At 34.8% G+C, this 26714-nt stretch overlaps 2 protein-coding genes and 1 long non-coding RNA gene across 3 annotated transcripts in view; 2 read left to right on the top strand and 1 right to left on the bottom strand.

Moving 5' to 3' along the window:
• Nucleotides 1-6222: 6222 nt before the first annotated feature.
• On the bottom strand, nucleotides 6223-9984 carry LOC128217171 (uncharacterized). Its single transcript, XR_008258201.1, has 3 exons — nucleotides 9942-9984; nucleotides 8587-8713; nucleotides 6223-6333 (listed from the first exon to the last, which is right to left on the bottom strand). It is a non-coding gene; the product is annotated as an uncharacterized LOC128217171 (long non-coding RNA).
• An 85-nt stretch (nucleotides 9985-10069) lies between these two features.
• Nucleotides 10070-23351, top strand: LOC128217298 (ATP-binding cassette sub-family D member 1-like). Its single transcript, XM_052924347.1, has 10 exons — nucleotides 10070-11063; nucleotides 11325-11505; nucleotides 11994-12118; nucleotides 13386-13545; nucleotides 14872-14966; nucleotides 15345-15490; nucleotides 16521-16666; nucleotides 17541-17625; nucleotides 17896-18021; nucleotides 18437-23351. Exons 1-10 carry the CDS (start codon nucleotides 10155-10157, stop codon nucleotides 18702-18704), a joined length of 2241 nt encoding a protein of 746 aa, XP_052780307.1. The 5' UTR covers nucleotides 10070-10154; the 3' UTR covers nucleotides 18705-23351.
• Nucleotides 23352-25025: 1674 nt separating this feature from the next.
• The window catches only part of LOC128217300 (G-patch domain and KOW motifs-containing protein-like), a 95871-nt gene continuing 94182 nt past the window's right edge, over nucleotides 25026-26714 (top strand). The window contains exon 1 of the mRNA XM_052924350.1: nucleotides 25026-25029. The gene's annotated coding sequence lies outside the window, so the exon portion shown is untranslated. The remainder of the gene's footprint in view (nucleotides 25030-26714) is intronic.

Raw genomic sequence — 26714 nt, 5'->3', positions numbered from 1 at the left:
CTTTTATTTAGTGTGACTTCTGTTTTTTATAATACTAAATAAGGTTTGTTACTTCATGCATTTTGTTGTTGTTGTGTTGTTTTTTTACCAAACATATAGCATTTTTAATATTCCAAAATGAGAATAAACTCCATTTCCTATGATTCATATTGAATTAAATAAATTTCCAAATGTAAACATTTAAAAAGTAAATTGATTACAACATGAACTAGTAGCGTTGTAATGCGACGAAATCGAGCTTTTAAAATGGGCAATCAGAAATTATAGCCAACTAAACTTGGGAGTATGTAGCAGCCTTTATCTTTTATCTAAAAGATATGTAACTGAAAAATACACTAGTTAAGAATCTGATGTGTTTAGTTTCCATCAATCCTAACTAAAGTTGTTTGGCTGGAACCATTTTTCTACTCTGAGTCAAAGTGACCTACTCCCCAGCCCCCTTGAAAGCCATCCCAATTCAGCTCTTTACATACGCTACCTTCATACCAACTTTCATCTCTATCCATCTATTTTAACTAAAGTTATATGGCGAAAACCATTCTTCTTAGCAATGGTGACATTGACATTGCTCCCGACCCCATCAGATGCAATCCCAAGCTATCTCTCCACATAAGCTACCTACACACCAACTTTTATTACTATCCATCAATTCTTACTTACGTTAATGGGCGAAAACTATTTCTCTATTTTAGTATTTCTCTATTGTGTTGTAGCTGAGAAAAAATCAATAGGGGTCATCTTATCATGAGCAGCTTGCATACCACGTATGAAGGTCCTGGGCCCAAGCTTTCTTTCATTATTGAGCGGAAACCATTCTTCCCACCTCAAGGTCACTGCTACCTTGACACTTGACCTTCTGACCTCAAAATCAATAGGGACCATCTACTAGCCATGACCAAATGGCATTTTTCAGCCTAGTTTCACCGCGAACATATTGTTTTACACCTGAAGGTCACTGCATCCTTGACTATTGACCTATTGATAATAATATATCTACTAGTCATGACCATCTTGCATTCCAAGTATGACGTTCCATGACCAAATGGATCTTTATCAGTTATTGAGCGGAAGTCGTTTTTTCACCTTTTGACCTTTGACCCACTGATCTCTAAATCAATAGGTTTCATCTACTGGTCATGTCCAACCATCATACCAAGAATTAAGTTCCACTTTAGTCAATGAGCGGAAACGAAGTGTGACGTAGGGTCTAACGGATAGAGCAAAAAATGTCTCCACATTTATTGGGGGAGACATAAATATTTGTGAGAAACTTTTTATTCGAACATTTAGACCCATTTTGTTATATATTCCCAATAACCGTAAAGAACATATTTACGCCGACTGTTGAAAGGGAAAAAAGCATTTAAACTTAATAAAAACTTACTCTCTGGAGTTCACCTGTTTGAGCTTACTCCGGACAGACATGCATTGTTTGTCTCCAACATTCTCCGTCTACAAAGTATTATATAACATAGGTTTTAACACACAACGTGTAGGTGTACCAGTCATTGACATAATTCGGATTTTAAAATGAACAAGCCCAAAATCTCACGCAAGTGTTTGGCGTTCTTTTTTATTAACAAGCACTGCTATGTAAAAGGAGAACCTGAGCAAGTTCAAAATGCCCTTTACCAGAGCAGGGCTTTCGACCACTGATTTACAGATGTCAGCTTGTTTTTACGAGTTCCTTATAAACTTATATAAATACTTGTAGCCTTGCTCACACTTGCATAAATATCATTTTTTCTTAGCTAGTGTATAATGAACACATACCTGGATGACTCAGGTCACAAAGTGAAGTATATACATTATGTTCCCGTACAAGTAGTTATTTGCAACTTCTCTACTACTTAAAACAAGAAAACTGCAAGCCAATGATTATGATCACTCATGTTTTTGTCAATTAGGGCCCGTTACTTGACAAATATTTTGGCCACAGTTATGGGACTTGATTCACATACAAATTGTCAGTTAACATACATGTGTAGAGGGTTTCATATTATTATTATCATTTATTTTAACCGTTCTTGCATGATGACAATGACACAAGGACAACATCATGGCTGTGAAAATAATGTCTGTGAAGTTGATAAATCCATTTTTTTTAAATTAAATTTCTATCCTTCCTCTATATTTTTTCGATTGTCTAAGGGCAGGCCACAATTTCTTGAACGATCTAATGTCCCTTATAACAGGATCCAGCTGAGCACAATATTGTGTTAGGTACAATGTGTGTAATACTTGAATTAAAGAGTAACGAAATTTTCACGAAACTAAAATATTTTTTTGTAAAATCATAGTTTAATAAAAAAAAGGACTAAATAAAATGCTACGCTTAAGATGGTTTGATTTTTTTTTCCTGATCTTATGAAAAAGAAGAAATATTTATATACACATTATCTAAGTACAATCATTAACAGTCTACAGAATAACATTAGAACAAACCTCACAATTGTCACGCTGTAAATAGCTAGGAAAAACATCTGCTTCTTTTGGACTTGGCAATGAGCCCCTGAAATTAAGGTCACAACAGCTATAATCAGTCAATAGAAATAGTAGTTACAATTATTTTTTTCTCATATCATCATAAATATCATGTCTGTAAACCGTGGAAAGCACTTCGTACTTAAATTAAACAATGCCATAGATTCAAAATCAAGATATATTTGTTAGAATTAGAAATACTACATTCCTCCAATGATATGTGAAATAAACAGAATCCAGACAAAAATATTGCTCACAGATCCAAGTTCCACCGAGCAAAAAAATAATTAAGATATTTTTATTATGACATATGTCAAGGTTAATTACTTACACTGATCCGCCGGAGAGTTGCCTCATCTTCCGTGTTTGTGCTGTATTTAATTCACCTCCTGTTGCACCCCTTTCATTCGAGGTATTATACATGTTCATAATGTTAGATGAATTATCAGTCAGTCTTGATTTCTTACACCTAGGGGGAGTGTACTGAAAGTCATCATCGAGGTCAGTAAAGGTTGGTTTCAGACCTCTTACTGGTGTAGAACTAACAAGTACTCTTTCCTTGTCGGCTTTGTCAAATTTTGGACCCCTGTAATCACATTCGTCTTCAAAACCTTTATTAACCTCTTCATTTCTATTGTCATAAATAGTTTGTCTATACTGGGACAAGGAAGATTTTGTTGCCAATGAATTTGACATTAATACCAGTTTGTCCTGTGTATTGGAAGTACTGGTAGTATTTCTTTGGAACTTATCTTCAAATTCTAGGGTAGTTGTTTCATTAAACAAATGGTTGTCATGGTGTTCTTCTTTATCAAAGTTTGGAATTCTCTCTGTTAACTGGTAGCTACTTTCCGTATTGCATGTTAACAAGCCTGGTGTTTCAGTGTTCAGTTTAGTGGCAATAAAAGGTTTGAAACTACTGTTCTGATCAAAACTGGCACTTTGTGTCCACTCAGATAAAGACTTGGATGAGTTTCTACTCTCAAAACTGCTTCTTTCCAAAGAGATACCTTTCATGGGCCTTGGCCGAAAATGAAACTCTGCCTCTGTAGAATGAACCATTGGTGACTCTTTCATAATTGGTGACAACAATTTAAGGTCTGAATCGCATAGTTTCAAATGTGTTGGATCCTTTGCTGGGGTAGATGTGAATTTCTGTCCCTTATCATAAACATTCAGCCCTTTTTTTAGTCTTCCCGCATCTCCTTTGGCATTCACCTTGTGATTACTGTGATATCCATCCTGGTTTCCATCGGGATGACTTTGAGGACCCACCTGGTTTCCATGGGACTGACTTTGAGGACCAACCTGGTTTCCATGGGGATGACTTTTATGACCCACCTTGTTATCATGGTGTTTCTTTTTCTTCACGTTCTTTAACTTTTCTTCTAAAGGTGACTTTTTCTTTTGGTGATAATGGACCAGTGGGGTGACTTGGAAGTCCTCAGAGGCGTAAGGATCAAACTTTAACTGATTCTTCATTGCAGAGGATTGTTTGGGATTTTCTGGACGGCTGAATGCAAAAGGAATAGATGGATCTGCTCTGGTGCATTTCATGTCTGTTGTAAGCGATGTCTGTCTTACCTTGGTCTGGTACAATATAAAAGAATTAAGAAGTGTGAATACCATACATATTCATAACTAAATATAAGTTAAATGTGAACAATCACTTTTCTTAGAAGGTCTGTTTGATTTTTGACACCGATATGTACAATACCTTCATATGTTTTGAACATTTGCATTTGTAAGATATGTATTGAATGTATCTAGTATTAAGCTTGTTTCAGAAGGTATCAATTTCAATGGAACAAACGAAAATGTTAAAATAATATATATATATATATATATATATATATATATATATATATATATATATCTATGTTCATATATTTTAAAGATTTTCTTCAACAAGCTCAATTATATAAATATATTTCAAAACCCCAAGTTTTACAAGCCCAGGGTTGATTCCTTGGGGACAATGTGCTAATTTTGATCCATGTTATACATGTAGTTGTAGCTTCTACTGCATAGGCAGTGTTAACAAGTTATACTCATTACGGTAATGTGCACGAGATCACTTTTGCATTTATAACTGTTCAATCTCTTGGAAACTGACACACACAGTATACTGTGGTCTGATTGTGGTGTTTTTACATGTGTATGTTGTGTTTTGTACATGTATTTGAGCTGTATGTATGTTTGCGACTCTTGTTCAGTGTCGTTCGGGCCCTTACCTTGTGCCCCTTATCAGGAAATATATAAGTTATCGGGGTGACCCATTATGGGATATCACGTCAACAGCCTGTTTACATGTTTAAATGTTTCATTAATTTATCGGAATCAGAAAATAGACGCCTTTTTGTATGATATAAATTTGGTGACCAAATATGGTGAAATATGGGATCACCGCGTGAGCAGTGACTGGCGCATGACCAGGCGGTCACTGCTCACGGTCCTGGACTAATGGCATTGCGTCATTGAAGTTGGAGGCGTGAAATATTAAACTTTTTTTTACTATTCGCCTTGTCACTTTAGTTTCATTATATTATGGTGATTTTTATTTTCTAGGTTAAGTATTTTCACCTCCATCACATCCAAACAAGAGGCAGGAGGGCACAATCCTGGAATATTCTGCGTGCTTTGTCCCTGTCCATTACCCAATATGTTCTTGAAAAGGCTCGTCTCCTTACTTTTTCTATGTGAATGAAAAGAAGTATAATCATGATATTGTACACTGTTTACTGCATATCAAAAGTTAATACATAAAAAATATTCATGCATGTAATTGCACGTTTTTCTTATCTTGTTCAGAACTTTCCATTACATAAAAAATATAAAAAACAAAGGTATGTTCAACAAGAGCGCCAACACAGCTTTAAAAAATATGCACATCCGATTCTGGTGATAAGTGGTTTTAGATTAAGCAAAATTTAGAGAGTAGACACAATAATAATTCTACAGTTTTTTTGCAAATTTAAGTGCAATGACTCTGGACTGAGCTATTCTGCCCATATACATTTTTACCAATTTTAGTGATGATTGGACAAAGGTTTTTGAATTAAGTTATTCATAAAAACATTTTATACTATAATTAAAGGGTGATAACTCTTGAGTGACTGAAGCCATTTGGCTGTTTAATTAATGAAAGTGTCCAAGATATTTTGCCCATACCCATTCTGACTAAATTTGGTGATTACTGGACAAATACATTTAAAGTTATTGATCAGACAAGATGCTGCAGCCTGCAAACGAATCCCCCGCCCTCCCTCTATACGCCACGGGGAACCATTAAGTAACATTAATTTCTATATATTCAAGAAGATGATGTTGTTGACACCCATGAGCCATAATTGATGATAATAAATATGACATTTTCAAAATATTCATCTAAGTGCTGGAAAATATTAATTCAAAATGAAAGACAATTACAAAAATTACAAAAATTCAAAATTGATCTAGCCTAGTTACATCCTACTTAATCTAACTATAAGTAATGCATGATCTTACTTGTTTACAATAATATCTGACAATGAACTGACAATGAACTGTTGAAATCTATATTGAAAATGATCTGGATTTCTAACATTGCTGTTTATAGCTCCAGTCGATAAAAAGTGACGTACAACATTACTGAAAGTCTGTGTTCATTTGGAGTTAATTCTTTTTTTTAAATGTAACATTTGTTTATTTGAATGTCCAACTTATCCATTGTTGAGTCATTGAGAAGCAGCTTGGATGCCGGTGTTGAGGGGGAGCATGGTCCTAGGTCTACGTCATCGATCTTTCTTGTGCAGGATTGGAACTTTTCCAGGTCCAGCTTTTTGATTGGGCGTCGTGATGCTGTGTTCACTGTTAAGAGAAAATCCAGTTTCTTCCAGTTAAACAGCTTCCATAATTATGAACACTTAGAAAAGTAAGAAAGGTTCAAACAGCCAACATAGTACAGTATTTTTTTGGTGTAATTTACTGCCTTCTAAAGGCTGTTTACCCTTGCAAAAAAAATCCCATTTTTATCATTTTCTCCCAATTTGATTAATGCAAATTATGTAATTAAATATAAAAGAAATGAATTTCTTAAATTTATATAAACAAAATCTTGACACAATTAACTCTTTCCTAGCATAATGGATGCATAAAAAAGTGAAAACATGTATATTTTCCATTGTATGTGCTATTTTGGCATGATTTTGTATTTTTCCCAAAGTGCATTTTTTCCCAATATGCAAAGCACAGACGGTAAAAATAATTCCCCCAAAAAATCACTGTAGCAATGTGTCAGTACACAGGGCTTTTTCTATAGTACCCACGGGTCTGACTTAATCGGACCCATTCCCAAAGCAAAATATATGATATTTTTCCCAATTTTCAGAAAAAAATCCCAATTAAAAGTAAAAAAATTATGAAAGTCTTTTTACCTCTACTAGTTCATTCAACATCCTAATAAATTATGAAATGTAAAGTTTTGGGGATAACTGAATTCAGAAATCATTGATTTTCATCACATTCAGAGATCAGTATGAACTATTATCTTTCATAATTTATTGCAGTAGATATTTACAGCCCATGGATTGATATTTCAGCCATTTTGGGTCTTTTGAAAGGGAAATTTTCCCAAAATGTCTAGGGTCTTTTTTCCAAAATGGCCAGAAAAGGCCTGAAATATATCATGCATTAGAATATACCGGTAACAATGAAACACTTTATGGTGGCTGTCACCCCTACACCCTCTGTCACAAATCATTAATGAGGACCATTAAAATGTGATCCATCCTAGCAAATAAAATGGAAAATGGGTGCGCACAATGGATAAGGGACAAACATATGTCAGTCACAGATTTGTACAACTTTCCTCAAGGTTTACAGATGTCAAAAATAACATTCAAATAAATAAATATAGTTTAATAAATCGGGAGAAACCTCTGTGTTGCTAACTGGTACTTATTATATTCTTCAGAGGGTCATTTTCATTACAGTCATTCCCACCATAATCGCAAGGTTTTCGTTTTTTGTTTATTTGAGTTTATCAAGGTCTGCCCATGCCCATTGGCTTCATTATGGCTTGACCCCGCCGTGTCGCCATTCGTCTTTCAGTATGACGCAGCCTGGGATCAAATCCACGACCTTCCGCTCCGTAGGCTGATGCCTTAACCACTAGGTTATGGAGACGGTCCCAAGGTTTTCAAAGGTTCTACATTAATTTATTCATATGCAGGTCAAATTTATATTATGTACAGAACCAAGGGCCACTGAAAAGCATTCAATGAACTAAAGAGCTAGTCACCCATCAAGGTAAAAAAAAAAGTTTAACCACCATAAATCGTATATATATGATAGTTTTGAACCTTAACCGTCTCCGTGGCCCAGTGGTTAAGCATAAATATCAGTGCTTTACACCAAGCACGTAAAAGAACCAAGGGGTCTCTTCGAAAAGAGCTAGGGTATCGCACCCGGACTTCCTTGTATTCCACAAGTCCCTCTTCAGCGTGCTGTCCCTTCAGCAAAAAAAACAACAACAAAAAATGGACCCCTTTGGAAATAAATGCTTGCACTTTCACAGGTTATCCTTGACCGCAAGGTCTAAAGAAATACATGCATACATACAACTGATGGGTCATATCTGCTCCAAGTAACAACTAACATCAAGCATATATTTTTTAATTAAACACTATGGTCCCTTAAAGTTGCACTCTCACAGATACAGCATTTTGACAACTTTTTTTATTTTTTGTCTTGGAATGAGCAAAATTTTGCATAAATATCTGACAACCAGTGATAAAAGACATCAGACAAACGATCACATCACAGTTTTACATATTTCCGTTTGAAAATTAATGTTTTATGGCTAAACACGATACTAACGCTTTAAGAAAAAAAATCATAAAACATCAGTTTTTGAACATAAATATGAAAACCTGCAATCTGATTTTTAGTAAGCAGTCTTATATCACTCGTTTCCATGCATTTTCGCAAAGATTAACTACATGTGTGTGTAGTTCCAAGACAAAATCTAAAAATAGTTGTCAAAACGTTCAATCTTTGAGAGTGCATCTTTAATGTTTTTACCATAGTTTTTTTTTTATCATTTAAGGCTCTTTGTGTTACCTGCGGGAAACTGAGAGTGAGCCCTGCTGACAGTATGGAGTGCCAGAAGATCTTGGCTCATACGTTGCTTCTTAAATGAGCTGGACTTGCTGGAAAGTGCCTTCAACCTCTGTTTGTCAAAGAATTCCTGAAAATATGGTTTAGGGTGCATAAAAACTGTATAGTAATGTCAATGGTGACTGGTCAAAATTAGCATTAGCAAGCCCTGGCAAAATGCCTTCCAGGCTTGCTCAAATTCTGGGTTTTATACAGCAGGGCTCGTTCAAAAATTTAATGCCAAGCAGTAGAATATGAATTCGGGCTTGTTCATCCAAAAGACTAATTTCAATGACTGGAATATTAGATTAATATAACCCCATCAGTTAATATTTCATGAAAACTGGGAGTAGGATTATATATGTTTTTGGTCCAAGATGAAAAGTAGGATTTTGACACACCTTTTAGACTGGTAACCTAATAAACTTTGCTAGATTTAACCATTGGATTCAAGGGATTTTGTTTCTTGAAATTCAAATACAGAAAAGATTCCAAGATACAAGATGCAAGAATCTTTATTCAAAGCATAATTATTTATGGTATTAAAAGGCTAGAGTTTTGTTTTATTTTTATTTTTTTCATTTATTTACTCAAAGATTTTCAGTAAAGGAAATATTTTAACTTAACCTCACATTTTATACATGTACTACATACTTTCATATTCATACTAGAATGTGATAATTATACATAACTTTCTCAACTTATTATCGTATAACTTATTATGTAAAGTGACTGTTATACAACTACAGCATTATTTATTTAAAGGCATAAAGACTAACTTTTAATACACTTGTGCAATTTCGATTACAGCCATATTATTATTTAAATAATTATGCAATGCCTCTCTATGCCATGCCACCAAAACAAAGGACCACAATGAAAATAAGAGTTTTCTCTTTTTTCTGTCATCCTTGGTTCGATGGGCCTGTCATGGCTATTGATAATATCATGTATGTATAATGTTATTTACTATACAGTACATGTTGTTTATTTTAAATGTCCATGTATGTGCATTCCGCTTACTGAAATAAATATATCCATCTATCTAGATGTCGGGTCTATGTTATCAAAAAAAAAAAAACAGGAGCTCATTACGCTAGTTTCCAAAAACCCGAATTGTTAGCATATAGTTTATGTCCAATCATGGAAATTAGAATATTAGTCGAAAAGACCAAATTCGTATACTACATAGCTTTCTTTTTTTCATATCACGAACATAGACGATCAGCTGCAACTCAACTTAAAAAATTAAATCGATAAGTAAAGCATATAAAAATCTGAGGTTTACTACCTGTTTCTTTTTTTTCTTTTTTTTTTACCTGCTGAAGTTTTCTTTCATCTTGGAATTTCACCCGATTTCTTGCACCGCCCATCCAGTTCATTTTCAGAATTTGCAGACGATAATGTATGATGTGCTTTCTTACGCGTCCGTCAGTTGACAGTCAAAGGTCAAAGTCTCGTTCTCACGTGAAATCCAAAATGGTGGATAGGGGAGGACGTTTGATGTGTTTTGTGTCTTTTTAAGCTAAATAATGTCAGAAAACTGGAAAAGACTGACAAAGCTCTTGCAGGCTTCCGCCTCGAGCAAATACACTCGCGAAAAGGTGCTTGTAGGCATAGCAATATGTGCTTTCACGACATATTCTGCCAGAAGATTGTACCCAAGACTTCTTAAAAGCTTAAAGAAAAGAACTAGTGGGGCTAACGACCAATTCTCGCCAAAGAAAGACTCTCCTAATGTAGATAAACGATTCTTCAAACAACTTAGGTATTTACTAAAGTTGATTTTCCCACGCATTTGGTGTAAGGAGATAGGAATTCTGTCTTTACATACATGTACTCTAGTTGTTAGAACATTAATTTCAATCTATGTTGCCAAACTGGATGGAAAAATTGTGAAGACCATAGTGAAACGAGATGTTAAGGCATTCCTCCTACTTCTTATGCAATGGATAGGTATTGCGATCCCAGCAACATTCGTCAATAGTTTGATTCGTTTTTTAGAAAGCCAGTTATCACTTGTGTTCAGAACAAGATTAGTTGAGAATGCTTATCAAGCATATTTCCAGGACCAGACATATTACAGAGTCAGCAATCTTGATAGTCGGTTGCCAAATGCGGACCAATGTCTCACTGAAGACATAACTCTGTTCACAAATCTGTTAGCACACTTGTACTCACATATAACAAAGCCGCTATTAGACGTTGCGCTGATGTCTTTCACGCTGTACAGTCTTGCCGCTAGTCGAGGAGCTAGCTCATCCGTTCCCACCATTGTAGCAACAACTGTGATATTTGTAACAGCAGAGATTCTCAGAGCTGTGTCCCCAAAGTTTGGCAAACTGGTGGCTGAAGAAGCGAATCGGAGAGGTTTTCTACGTTATCTGCAGTCAAGAATTATTACAAATGCAGAAGAGATAGCTTTTTATGGCGGACACAAGGTTTAATTTTTATCTTGGTCTTTCATTGTCTTATGACAGAAGGAACATGGTTCTTTTCTCGTGTCTTGACTGTTTTAATTTTAGATTAATTAATACTGTATACAGATAATTTTTCATGTGAAACATGCATACAATCTGTGTTTTTATCAAAAAGAAATTAAGAGTACTAAAATACACAGAGCTATTTTCAATAATCTAAAACCATACTGAAGTGAACATAAATAATCATTAGAATAATTATTTGCCATTATTTTTGCAAAGGTTGAATTAGGCTTACTGCAGAAAGGGTATTTGAGACTGAAGAAGCAGATGGAGGTGATATTTTGTAAGCGGCTATGGTACGTTATGTTGGAACAGTTCCTCATGAAATATGTGTGGAGTGCTAGTGGTCTCATCATGGTAGCAGTACCCATCATCACCACTGCAGGAGTCCGCTCAGATGGTAGGTTCTCATTAGTTGGTTAATACTAATATGTTTTAGTTCGATTATGATGAAAGCTGATAGCTTATAAGGTCACACTCGAGTCCGTTTCCTGAGCAGAAACCAGTATTGTGTCCTTTTAGAGAGGCCATGAGAAAGCACCCCTAGTGGGAATCGAACCCACAACCTCTTGGGTGAGAGGCAGACACCTATACCATTAGACCTCTCTCACCCTAATCAGGGTCTCATCAGTTATTTATGAATTTGACATTTATGTTAAACTTCTTATCATCAGAGTAGAAACCCGAACAAGGTAAAGTTAGTTGTTTCGCTTAAATAAAATTCATTGAATAAGTAATCTTTTCATACAAAGACATGCATGTATTTTCTTTTAGGAAATGTAACATATGAAAGTTTCAAAAATGTATTTGAATTTGAAGATACTTAAAAGATAATCTGCCTAGAAAATGGCGTCCTTGGTAACATTCTGATATTGATGCCATATTCAGGTTCACGTGTGAACGATGATTTAGATGGCGGTGTCAGTGAAAGAACACGTGCCTTCACCACAGCCCGGAACTTACTGATAAACTCCGCAGATGCCATTGAGAGGATGATTTCGTCGTATAAGGAGGTATGGTAGAAAGCTGTATGAGGAATGGTGTTGCAGTCTTTTCATAATTAGGGCAACAAGCCAGAATTACACTAGATGTTTTACTTGTAAATGAAGATTTTAAGAAGTTGATCTTGGTTAAAATTATTTTTGTGCAAGCCATACCAACATTTTGTTAGTGGTAGGTTTGCAGGCTTGTAAATTTTCATCACTGGTTGCATTCTTACAGTGTATGTTGCCATTCCTTGCTTATTATAATTTAACATGTAACTGCATTATACCAGACCTTGAGAAAACCCTCTGTCGACAGTCCTGACCAGTAAATTTGGACTCAGTCAGACAAAAATTATAAGTGATTCTGTCGATCTGTCTGACTGTTTTCACTATCAGATGTCATTTTTTTTAATAAAGATGTAATTTTTAACCATTATTAAACATCTTTTGAAATTGAGAATAATTAAAAAAAATAAAGAAAGAAAACTTTGTTTTTCTCTGTGATTTTATCAAATACATGTGTAACTATTTGTTTACTATCCTGTTGTTGTATTTAATAGATTGTTTGAATGCTTACAACACTTGTCAAACTTCACCAAATGTTTACCTCCCTTTGCAAGCACATAACCAAGTGACCGCTATCGTACTGACATGGTTTTTTTGGACTGACCAAATTTTAGAGGCTGTCAGATCGATGACTGACAGTTTTTTTAACCTTCACAATATCTGATATACATGCATGGTGCTTTGTTGTTAATATTCGTACCACCATGGATGTATGATGCATTATTTGCATTCTATACATGTATATACTATGTATGGAACTGTGTAATACCAGTATTCCAAATGAGGGCTATTTCATTTAAACATATAACCCCAGGGGGAAAGGCACTATTAAATTATGCCACCCCCCTACAGAAGCTAATATACCCTTGTTGGGTCCAAGTTAGCGAAAAACGACACCCACCTATATACTATTTAAATAATTGCCTTCCCCCTGGGGGTTATATGTTTTACTGGAATAGCCCTGAGCGCAAGTTGCAATCCCGGGCTTGTTGAATAAATCTGGGTTTTGTTATATATTTACATATCCAGGCATGTTGGTTATAATCTTATCATTGTATAAAGATATTGTGTTTGACGTGTTCAAGAAAATCTAAAAACTCTTTTAGTAAATATTTTGAGCATTGAAATTTAAAGGGAAGATAAACATGGAAAATTTGCAAATTGTGTCGCTGTCAATCAAAAGAACTTGGTACCTCTCTGTTATATACATGTTTTACCACCATAACAGATCACGGAACTGGCTGGTTACACATCACGCGTGTACAACATGTTCACGGTGTTCGATGATGTCCGCAGGGGTAAATACGAGCGTAACATGGTGACGCAGGATGACAAAACCTCGACCAAGAAACAGCTAGAGAAACTGGAAGGGCCCCTCACTGCTGGAGGTCGGTTTGTCTGTTGTCATTCAAGTATTCATCACATATTTTGTTTTCATGCTGTATGAATGTAGGAGGAAAGCAAGACTAGTGAATTCCATGACGCATGAGCACTAGGGCTTCTTGGTATTTTTGTAAGCATGCTTTCCTCTGATCATGCCACATAAACAAAATAAAAAAAGTGTTCAATCTGTATATTTACATTTTAAATCATTGTTTATCAAACATAAGAATTAGTTAAGTCTTGGTAAATTGATGCCGGGCTTATCAAATCAGAGCACCATGCTTGTACTAACTATGATGCCATAACTTGTTGCGGTTCATAAAAAATGAATGTCAAGTTGTTTTACATAGACTATTTAGATTCAAGATGGACAGCTGTAAGAGGATCAATCTAAGCATTCAACTAAGGAAGTGCATTAAAAGTGTAAATTTTTACTTGTTGTTTGAATGGCATACTTTGCCTGTATATTTATTCATATGCACAAAAACTTTTCAGTTTAGGTAACCCCAGTACATTCTCCTGTTACACTTCATACATACCGTGGGAGGTCTTACTAACAGAATCTCGTTTTATTAAATATGCATGAGGCAGAGGAGACAACTCTTCTTTTAATGGAATTGCATGTCAACACATTTTTTTGTCTTCCTTTAACCAAACCAAAGAATAACCAGTTTTATAAAGTTTGTTGCAGATGTTTATGGCAATTATATTGTCAAGGAAATGTGATCAATGAAAATATATTATAATTAAGAATAAGAATGTCAGGCTGCATTTGACTAGAACTCGACTGAACTCATTTTAGGATAGTCAATTAAGGATTAATTGTTATTTTTGCGTGCATTTATGGAGTATGAACGCTTGGCCACGATTTTGCAAACCCATGAAGGCATAAAAAATAAGAATCTATCGTTAAACTAGAATCTATCCTTATACTTGCATTTTCCTCTTTTTATTACTTTATTTTCTGTGGTAAGGATTATTTAATGAATTTAATGAAATGAATATATCAAGAAAATTATCGTATTTTACATATGCATGACTCAGGTCTTTCTTGCGACACTCCACCTCCATAGGTCATGTACCAGTACATGCAAACCAAATTATATCATACAGAAAATCAACCACAAATGTAAATATCAAGTTTTGGTTGAAATGTCCCAAATACAAAAGTAACCGACCATCTATGGGTTTCAAGAAAGATTCCTTTTAAAAAATAATCTTAATTGGCAAACTTGAACCGACCTTAAAGTCATTTGAACTGACAGCAGCCTGTTCTTATTGAGCCTGTATCTTGTTGGAACTCAATGCATGTTTATGTTCATGTGTTTCAGGCGAGGTTGTTATTACTGATGGCAGTATCTACATCAAGGACATGCCCATTATAACACCGAATGGTGACGTGATAGTGAAAAGCCTGTCATTAGAGGTATAATTTTTCTCTTGTGCTATTTTATTACTGGAAATACAATAATGAATTAGTTAAGGATTCAATGTTTAAGTATTGCTGTTCATTGGTTTAATTTAAGGACTTCATTTTTAAAGGGGCTAGCAACCCGATGATCCAAAAATCTGCAATTACATTATTTCCTCAAAACAAGCCTAGAATTGTCAATTCCAGCTAGTAGGAGGCTGATTATACATCACTTGACATGGTTAAAATAATAAACAACAATCATGTTGCTGTCTCATCTATGTTTTCCCGTTTAGAAATGGCGCATAATGGTTTACCAGTTTAAATCATATCTGTTTATGAGTACAGATAAATATAGATATGATGGTTCCACTTACTGTTAATGTACCGTAGATGAAGCCAGGAACCCATCTCCTGATAACAGGGCCGAATGGTTGTGGGAAATCCTCTCTGTTCCGGATACTGAGTGGGTTATGGCCGGTGTACAGTGGAAAACTACATCGACCCCACCCGTCTGCTATGTTTTACATTCCTCAGAGGTGAGTGACTGTGTGTTTGTGCACAAAGGGTGAGATTTATTCAAAAACATATTAAGGGCTATTCCATTTAAACATATAACCCCCAGGGGGAAGGTACTTTTTGATTATCCCACCCCCCTACAGAAGCAAATTTACCCATATGGAGTCAAAATTAGTGAAAAAAGACACCCACCTACATACTATTTAAATAATTGCCTTATGTAATTGCCTTGGGTTATATGTTTTACTGGAATAGCCCTAAGTAGCTATCATAGTATTTCTCTTTTTATATAAGCTTGCCCGTTTTTAAAAAAAAAATAGAAAAAGATATTGTAATAGCCCTGGCATTGTTGTTATTGATTGTGGCGTGCATCTTGGGCATGCAAAAACTTAAGCCTTTGCTATTTCTCAAAAATCCAAGATATTCCAATGAAACTTGAAGCCAGAAACAGTACACATGTTAAGAAAGGCCCGCTCTGGCTTTAGTTATTGTTATGTTATTCCCGATTTTCAACTGAAAAAAAAACAAAAACAATCAAATATATTTATTGGCATTTTGATTCTTATAATGACATATGCCCCAAAGTCGTGTGTTATAGTACTTATACCGAAGATTTTATATTACCATTTAATATTTTGAAAGTGCTTTTGATGTGTTTTATTGAACAAAGCAATAAACGTTTACTTGCGACAATTGTTCACCGTTGTGAAAATCTCAAGTCGTACTCACCATATTTATGACGTCAGCGGTCAGTATATTATTTTTTGCCGAGGTCCGGACTGGAAAAAATGAGATATCGACTGCTGACGAAATAAAACTTGATTTTTTATTAAAATACACTGATATATAGACGGATCAATTTTATATGTACTTATATAATTGTTTCTAAAGAAATAAGAAAATGTCTTTGATCTACATTGTATAATATCGACTTATTATATTTTTTGTCTATAGTTAATAAAAAATAGAAGTTTTAATGTATTTAATTATGGCTGTCAAACAATTACAATTATGCCTCATATGTGTATTATTTATGTGGGTGTATTTTAGACCATACATGTCTATCGGAACATTACGGGACCAGGTTATCTACCCTGACATGCCGGAGGACATGAGCAGGAAGGGTTTTACTGATGCAGACCTCCTTGACATTCTTAACATTGTCAACCTTCACTACATCGTGGACCGGGAGGGAGGTATGACAATCTTTTTACACCAAACCAGTCCGTTTTCAATAATGAAGATGTCAAAACACTAAAAATGTACAAAATCTAGCGACAACCGTTTATAGTGCTCTAGTCATGTTTTATTTTGGTCCATCAGTAATAGATGACAAATGGTGGATGTGAGGCATATTTTTTATTTCCCTACACCGAGTGCACTCCGTCTTGGATTACTTGTTGATTAAGGAATAAAAAGTTATTATAATTTATCATTGTATTTTATGTCAGGTTGATGTGAATGTGTTGCACAGTCCCCTGTATTTGTTTAAGATATTCAGGTTCAAATTTGAGTCCATGTTAACACTGGCTGTATATATATGCGTATGTCAAAGTAGTTCGATCACTCTGCATAAAATATGTTCTGAGTTATCACCCTTGATCCAGTAAAAAAAAAGAGACTTGGAATAGCATCTAAGGGCAATTCCATTTAAACAAATGACCCCGGGGGGAGGGAACTTTTAAATTATGTCATCCCCCTACAGAAGCAAATTTACTTTTTTGGGGTCCATATTAGCGAAAAAGACACCTACCCATATTCTATTTAAAAAATTGCCTTCCCCCCAGGGGTTATATGTTTAACTGGAATAGCTCTAAGTGTTTTTTTCTGCCAAATTCATTCCTTTGAAATGAAAAGAATTTGCTTATATAATAGAACTAGGCACTTTTTATTGCTTTTTTGTCTGCAGATGAAACAAGGATTAAGTTCCAATGCATGTGAATTAGACTAAAAAAGAATTTGCCGAATTTTATGCATTTGCATAAAAAGCGCATCCTTTCCAAAATGATTTATTTATTTCATGACTAAAACAATATCTCAACAATCCTAAAACCACTCCTTTCCCTCCAGGATGGAGCGCAGAGAGTGACTGGAAAGATGTGTTGTCGGGCGGCGAAAAACAAAGAATGGGCATGGCACGGATCTTCTACCACAAGTAACCATTTTAAGCATACCCTTTTTTTGTTCTAAGAGAAAGAAATTGATGTATTATAATTGGCTTTGCAGTCTTCAGTGATATCAGCTTCTATATGCCAAAACTAACCTTTGCCATAAATCATAAATTTTGATGTTCTTTCGAAACTTAATACACGCCTTTACTCAGGATTTTGAGCAACATGATGTCCTTGGATAGGAAATTGATTTTGTTTCATTGATGTTTAATATATAGACTATAGTTAACAGAATGCATGTACGATGTTTCCAGGCCTCAGTTTGCACTACTGGATGAATGCACAAGCGCTGTGTCTATTGATGTGGAGAGCAAGATTTATCAGACAATCAAGGACAAAGGAATCACCCTGCTGACTATTACACACAGGCCATCACTCTGGTATTACATTATCAATATATACAACATTTTTAGCTTGTCTAATTTTTCGGGGGGAAAACGTGGTATTGTAATAGATATTGTGTTGGCTTCCACGTACATTTAAATCTTGGCCATAACTCCAAACAGTTCAAGATATTCAAATGAAACTTGGTACACATATTGCCAGATTTAATATGCAGAATGCCACGCGTTTTACTTAAAAACAGCAAAAGATGAGCATTGGTATTTGCACTCTTGTTAAATATGGCCCGAAGTTGTATGTTATATTACGCAAGCAGATTTCACAGAGTATTTATACGTCTTTATTGAATGAATAAAAAATCAGTCCATAAATGATGCCTGTATACGAACTAGTTCAGCAATATTATGAAAATAATCCTTTCAATTCATTTAATTGCCTTTCACCTGTCTACAGGAAGTTCCACTCGCACCTTCTCCAGTTTGACGGGGAGGGGGGCTGGAGACTGGAGAAGTTTGACACCTCCACCCGCCTCTCCCTCAACGAGGAGAAACAAAAGCTTGAAAACCAGCTGGCAGGAATTCCCAAGATGCAACAGAGGCTTGCAGAGTTGTGTACCGTGCTTGGGGAAGACTCAGTTCTTCTAAACAAACATGGTAGCTTTAATGACCTGGAAACCCTGCAAAGAGAACTTGACCAGGCCGATGAGGAAGAAGAAAGCTGATCATTGGTCAATTTGTGTAGAATATGAAATTTGATTGGTTTTAAATTTGAGTAATTGGTAACAAGACACTTGATTGGTCAATTTTGTGTAGACCTGAAATTTGATTGAAACTTTGAGTAATTTTTCAACAGAGCTATTGAATTCTGTAGGCATGTTACTTGATAGGTTCAAAATTTGCAACAGTTATTTGATTGGTTCAAAATTTGCAACAGTTATTTGATTGATTCAGAATTTGCAACAGTTACTTGATTGGTTCAAAATTTGTAACAGTTATTTGATTGGTTCAAAATTTGTAACAGTTATTTGGACAGAATTATATGACATAAAAATATGATTTGAGTCCAATATTGATTTTTTGTTGAAGAATTGTGATTTAAATTCAAAAATTTACGTTTTAATTGGTAAATGATTTAACAGCAATATTAATTGGGTACTTAATATTGAATTATTTTAATTTTAGGATATTAGATTTATTAAATGAATTCAGTTGTGTTTATTAATTAAAGGGACACCCTCACTAATTTTATGTTGCCAACACATTTTTTAAACATTGTTAAAATTTAGTTTATTTTATTAAATTTTATGAAGAAATACCAAATGGCAACTAACAGATCTACATTTGAACAACTATTTGTAATGATTAAATCCAAGTCAAATATAATTCATTTTTCAATAGCATTAAGAATGCTTTCCAGCAAAATAGAGCATAAATTTTTATTACATTTTTAAATTATTATTTATTATACAGCTCTGATTTGAACTTATTATGATGTTTCATCATTGAAATAAGGAATTTGTTTCACACAAAATTATTTAATTTTCCTTATCTAACAGTATAAAACATGACCAGAATTATCATTTTAACAGATACAAGTTTTATTGGTGCTATTTAGTTGAGATGGTATGTGTTGTCTGTTGAGAAAGATTCTTTTAACCTTTGGTTCTGTTTTTTATCATACATAAGTTGACAATTATTGATAATGTAATGCCATACAAATAAAAAATGTCCAATTATGGGTTATGTTTATCTTTCGTTTTTAGGGATTTGAATTCAATTCAATTTTATTTAGACATATGATCATATGTAGACTTTTTATACATTAACAATCATTTAATTAAGATGAGTACAAAAGGTAAATCCATATTTGTTTGATGAAGATGGCAATGTTTGTATCTGATTTCCAAAATTTATATTGATAGCCCAGTATTTATATAGAGTTCCAGCTTGTTTGTTTTGCCAAGTCAGGCCTTAATTTCCAAAATATCTTTAAAGCTGCTCTCTCACAGATTGACTGTTTTCACAACTTTTTATTTTTTTTGTCTTGGAAAGAGCTAAATTAAGCATGAATGTCTGAAAACCAGTGATAAAAGACTGTTCAAAACGTTGTATAAAAGTATAAAAATGTTACTAATGCTTTAATAAAAATGGAAACTTTGTCAGTTTTCCAAAAATTTGAGATCCGTTCTATTGTGTGTTATCCTATATGACTGATTTGAAAACACTGATGCCAAAATCAGCTGATTCTGAGACAAAAAAATGAAAAAGTTTGGTCTATCTGTGAGAGTGCAGCTTTCATTTTGCAAAATGACATGTTTAAACTCATATTTCTAAACCTAACATTGTTTATCATAGCTATATGTATCTTTAAAATAATTTCATGTAATGTCGAAAGATATAAAAACTCTGAGTTTTATCATTTATGCCATTTTCTTGATTCCGATACAAGTGACTTAAAGGCAGTGTTTAACCCCACCTTATCCCCACCACCATCCCCATCCCGACTCATTGTTTGTGTCTAAAATGCTGATAACGGTAATATCATTTTGGGTACATATAATGTGTTAAACAACACATCTGGGGCCGGTTGCTCATAACCTCAGTTAAATTTAACGGCTCGTTTGTAACGGTCAGTTATGGATTTACCTGATGGTTACGGTAACGTATTGATAAATTTAATTCAGGATTTAAGCAACCTGCCTCTGAAGATATTTAATGCCTTTAATATACAATATATGTCTTGTATATAATGAGTCAGACGCCTGTGACTGTCACCCAAGAGGTTATTGGTTTGTTACCTTCACCAGGGGGACTTTCTCAAGGTCTCTCAAAATTGCCACAATAACATTTACTGGTTCCACTCATAAGTGCTTTTATAAACTATCATTTTCATCAAATGCTAAAATAAATCAATTCTGATAGATTAAAGTCGCTTTTTGTCTTGGAGAATGTATAACTGGTTTTGTTCTGTAAGACCAGAGTTATAGCCCTTGATGTAGTGAAACTGGATAATTTAATGAAACTGGATATTTTAGTGAAACTGGATATTTTAGTGAAACTGGATGACTTAGCGATAGTGAATCCCAAATTTTTGTGTCAAATTTTTTTCTACAAATAATTGACCTAGGGTTTTGAAACTTTATATTGTGTTTAACTTTGTCACTCACTTTGATTGTTTTTTTAAAAGAATGTAATGTCCATGACATCATTTTGTTTGATATTTGTAAAACTTACGCGCTATTGACTAAAAAATTATGAATTTTGTGTACAATGGGGCATATATAGAAGCGGGAAAACGAAATTGCGCTTTTAACGAAGTTTTTCTTAAATACCGGTAGTGTTAAATTATATCAGGTTTACCTCAATTTTCTAGTACACCAAGGGAATTTCCAGTGAATTAAGCCGTGCTGGAAAATTCTGGCACCCCCCCCCCCCCCCCCACCTCCCATGCCAGATGTGACATAATACATTTTACTTTTTTAATTATACACTTTATGTAACCATAATTATGAGATTTTAATAGATGAGTTCCATAGACATTAGCTTTACAAAAATATATCTTTAAAACAAAACAAAATAACCATTAAAAGATGTGATACTAAAGGAAGTTTTTGATGTATGCAGTCACTAAAAATCACTGCAGGTCATGACGTCAGTAAACATCTTGCAAGCGATCCTTGGGCATGCAGCATACCCGGTAACTCGGCAAGCTGCGTTACCTGGTAATGCAGATGCCCTTGGGTCGGATTTTTCTTTCCGGAACGGAAACACATGACAGATATTATTAGTATAACACATGATTATTGCTGAGATGAAACCATGTACTTCAGTAAAACATTTTAAAAAATATTTCGAATCAAAACAATTTGTTATTTCTGCGGTTATCTTTGATTTATCATATTTTGCATTGTTTCCATTTTCCGCTAGTATGTAATATACCAGAACTTGTTATTAATAGATCGGGTAAGACTTGTTTAGTGGTAAAGGGGTACCCTTCTTGCCCAAGAGGTCGTTGGTTTGATCCCCACCTGGGGTACTTTCTCATGGGTTCTAAAAAAGGACACCCATACTGGTTTGTACCCAGGAAACAGACTGGAGAGTGAATTTTATCAGCTTTCAGCTGACTTCACAATCAAGCTTATTGAGTTTAAATTAACAATTACTGGTGAGTTGGAGCTGTAACTAATTTAGACATGTTTCATGCTGTTTATAAGTAATGCTCAAATCTATAAGTAATTCTCAATCTGAGCATAGTTTCTTTTTATCAATGTAGTCATTTTGTTGTTGTTGTTGCTTTTGCTGCTGTTGATTAAGTAAATATATGTACATGTAAACAAGGACTTAGAGCACACTGCCCCTCATTTTTTCCCAGACAATCAAAGTTTGAAGGGGAGATATTATCAGTGGGTCCATTACAATATTTCTTGGCTAGAGTTTAACTTTCAAACTCCTGCATGGAATTTAGAAAAACTTCATACAATGATGAAATATATTGAAAGGAAGTGCACTGAAGAAGATTTAAATGCATTTGACCATGTTCTTCTTCTTTTAAAAGAAAATATAAAAATGAACCAACAAATGTACCCTCCTCCACAGCCTAGTCATATTTAGGTGAGATTTCTAAATTTTTCACTGCCATTTCCTTAAGCAGTGTTCAGGGATATAAATCATGTTCAGTGATACCTTTTGTTATATACTTTCATATAGATGTAACGATAAGTATATTAAAATAAAGGAAATATTGATAAAAGAGTTGAGCCCAACCATTTTTGGAGCAAAAATTCTGGGTATTGTGATATTTTGTCGTTGTTGCCAGCATCATCATCTTGCAAAACTAGAACTCAATTTTTTTTTAAATATTCAAATGTAACTTATGTGTCCGTTGTCAGCTCAAACATATTGTAAACATATATATCCAATTGCTACATTATATGGTATTCACTTATAAATATGATATATTGAAAAAGATTTAAATGAAAATAGGGTTTACACATCTTGCCAAATGCTGAATGCACATTTGTACCATGGCCAAGAACTCTGACTTTAATATTTAATTGTTATGCCCCTTTTTCACCGAAAATAAATAGATGAACAGCTCTCTTTGTTTTAAAAGTAATGCTATCAAATTGTTTTGTCTCTATAGGATGAATAATTTGCTCAGTTTTTTGTTTGATTATCTGAAAGCTGTGTTTGCTATTATGTATTCTTAATGTATTTTGATTTTTAAGACTAGAATATATTGTTTGCATGTAAACTTATGATCAAATTGTAAAACTGTGTCCACTACACAAATTGTTTTTGACTAAAACACTGCATTTTGTCTAGTCACCATGCAAATTGAATATTGAAATATATATGTTAGCCATTGAGCTTTGTGCTTTGTTTCTGCTGTTATGCTCCAGTTTGCGTGATGATTTTTGCAATTTTTTGGGGGAGGAGGGGGGGGGGGTAACTTTCGCAGAGTACTTTCTCAGAGTAAATGCATCAATAAGATAGATGTGCCAAGTAAAGTATGAGCGAAGTGGCAGGGCGACACGGCGAAAAGGTGGGCTGAAAATGGGCTGCATGATCTTTTGACAAATTTTCGCCCTTTTGCCATGAACATCTGAAATGTCAAAAATCAGCCATAATATTCCTGGCCCCATTTCATTAAAAGATCTTAGTTATTATCAGAATAAACTTGTTAATTTTTAAACTGTTGAAATATAGCAATTGGTAACAAGTGATTTCGTTCAAAGTGTGTTTTCAACTTATAATAATTGATGAGGTTCAGTTTTTGTGTCACCTGAAATATAGGTATTACCTCTGGGGTCATCTACACCTTGTGCAGACTAACTGAATATCTCATTGATTCTTGATTTAACTTGGTGGCAGTCTTTGTTGCCATAATGTCTCAGTCAAGGTCAATTATTGGATAAATCACCTCAGTAACTCCAGAGTTATGTGCCGGTTTCTTAATGCTTCTTTTACATTATGAGTATGAGATTTTATTTCTTGTAACCAAGGCATGATGGAACTCAGTCACAGTGTTTATGTGTATGATGTCTCGGTGAAGATTCTGAGAAAAAATACATCAGAGCTATGACCCTTTTTATGCCCCCCTTCAAAGAAGAGGGGATATATTGCTTTACACATATCGGTCTGTAGGTCGGTCGGTTGGTCCGTCGGAAGACCAAAGCTTGCAGAGTGCTCACTCGACAATTCCTGGACCTATGGTCATCAAACTTGACATGAAGGCTGGTCCTGACCAGAAGATAACCTCTATTGATTTGAAGGGTCAAAGGTCAAGATCATAGTGACCTTGATTGCTTAAGGATTGTCCAAGTGATAACTTGACAATGCCTGCACCGATGGTCCTCAAACTTGACTTGGAGGTTGCGCCTGACCTCTATTGATTTAAGGGGTCATCAGATCAAAGGTCAAGGTCACAGTGACCTTGAACACTAAACTCAACAATTTATTGACCTATGGTCGTCAAACTTGACATGTAGGTTGGGCCTGACCAGTAGATGATCCCTGTTGATTTAAGGGGTCAATGGTCAGGGTCACAGTGGCCTTTAACGCTTAAAGGTTGACAAATCTGCTTCGAGTAATAACTCAACAATACCTAGACCTGTGGTCATTAAACTTTACATGGAGGCCGGGCCTGACAAGTAGGTGACCCCTATTAAGGATTCATCGGGTCAAGGTCACAGTGACGTTGCATGCGAAAAGGTTGTTCTAGTGATAACTCGTCAATGCTTGCACCAATGGCCCTCAAACTTGATTTGGAGGTTTTGCATGACCAGTAGATGGCCCCTGTTGGTTTAGGGGTCATCAGGTCAAAGGTCAAGGTCACAGTGATCTTGAACGCAAAAGGCTTGTCTGTTTGATAACTCCACAATGCCTGCACCGACAGAGTTTTTTTTCGCACTTTCTAGGTCAAATTTGATTTTTCAAAACAATTGCCCCACTAACTAATGAGTTCGCCCCTTTTACACTGAGATATAGTAGGCGTATTCCTGTTTAAATGGGGCTAAATCTCCAACACAGTTTTGGTCCATTTCAATAAGAATTGTTTGTACATATATTTTGTAAGACAAATGGTTGGCAACCCACCAAATTCCAATGAATTCAAGTTACACATAAATAACGAATATATTACCCTTACTGAGATGGTTTCAATTGAGATGTGGTTTCAATTGAGATGGTTTCAATTGAGATGTGGTTTCAATTGAGATGGTTTCAATTGAGATGTGGTTTCAATTGAGATGGTTTCAATTGAGATGTGGTTTCAATTGAGATGGTTTCAATTGAGATGTGGTTTCAATTGAGATGTGGTTTCAATTGAGATGGTTTCAATTGAGATGTGGTTTCAATTGAGATGGTTTCAATTGAGATGGTTTCAATTGAGATGTGGTTTCAATTGAGATGGTTTCAATTGAGATGGTTTCAATTGAGATGTGGTTTCAATTGAGATGGTTTCAATTGAGATGGTTTCAATTGAGATGGTTTCAATTGAGATGTGGTTTCAATTGAGATGGTTTCAATTGAGATGTGGTTTCAATTGAGATGGTTTCAATTGAGATGTGGTTTCAATTGAGATGGTTTCAATTGAGATGTGGTTTCAATTGAGATGTGGTTTCAATTGAGATGGTTTCAATTGAGATGTGGTTTCAATTGAGATGGTTTCAATTGAGATGGTTTCAATTTATGACAGAGCGTTATTGAATATTGAGGACAGGTTAGGTACCATCGCGATCAGTTGTTGATTGCTGTAGATAAGCAATATATTGTTTGTTAACATTCTAGCAGTCACATTTCTCTCAAAATCTTTATGAAACTTTGTCAGAGTGTGTTGTCTCTATGAAATCTTACTGTTATTTCAACTTATTTGCTTTTGGGTCACGTCAGGGAAAAAATGATTATTAGGTCAAATACCACTAAAAACTCGGACAATGTGCATATCTTATTTTCCTGATTTTCTAAAATATGGTCAGAATAATTGTATCTATGGAAACTAGGTCAATGTTGATGATACGTTATGGCGGGATAGGGTTTAGACTGTCACTAGAGTAAATATTAATAACTCTCATGCGGCTATATTTTCGAATGAACTATGATAAAACTTGATCTGAATGCTTTTCTCTGTGAAGTTAAGGATTAAATTTGATTACCGAATGTTTGTTATTTCGAGTTATTGAACGCTAGGTCAGTTCTCTTAAATACAAAGCTCTTAAGACCACGATTCCTTCTCAATATCTATGAAACTTGGTCAAAATGTGTTTTTTAAATTCAATAGTATTATACAAAAAAAAATCGGGTCATGTCGGATAGAAAGGTAGGTCACAGTATTAAACGATATTTTAAGATCAAGTTAGACATCCAGTCTTTATGAAACTTGGTCGGAATGTTCGTACCTATTTAATCTAGGTCACGTTTTATTGTGAGTCATGTATGTTTAAAAATTCAAAACGTCATGGTCAAGAGGTCCATGAAAATAACCTAACACTAAGCGCCTCATTCCGTTAATCAATCATCGTAAAACTTGGCGAGAATGTGTGTATCTATGAACCTTTATCTCTATGTTATTTAGGTCAAGGCCAATTATAGGTCATGTACAGTTCATAAATCTGATCACCAGGACAACAGTACACATGTTCTAAAAACACAACCCAAGTAGCTACATGTACGGTACTTGCCTTTTGGGGGGTCGTTATGTATCTATTTATGTAAAATATGCTTAACAAACA

This window comes from Mya arenaria, chromosome 14 (genome assembly GCF_026914265.1).
Source record: "Mya arenaria isolate MELC-2E11 chromosome 14, ASM2691426v1".
Lineage (NCBI taxonomy): Eukaryota > Metazoa > Mollusca > Bivalvia > Myida > Myidae > Mya > Mya arenaria.
The sequence above is the reverse complement of the archived record's forward strand: the minus strand, read 5'-3'. Positions and strand labels throughout refer to the sequence as shown.

Coding starts and splice junctions, on each gene's coding strand:
- LOC128217298 (XM_052924347.1), top strand. CDS start 10,155: ATGTCAGAAAACTGGAAAAGACTGACAAAGCTCTTGCAGGCTTCCGCC. Junction 14,967..15,344: donor TGAAAAGCCTGTCATTAGAG/GTATAATTTTTC, acceptor AATGTACCGTAG/ATGAAGCCAGGAACCCATCT. Junction 17,626..17,895: donor GCACGGATCTTCTACCACAA/GTAACCATTTTA, acceptor CGATGTTTCCAG/GCCTCAGTTTGCACTACTGG.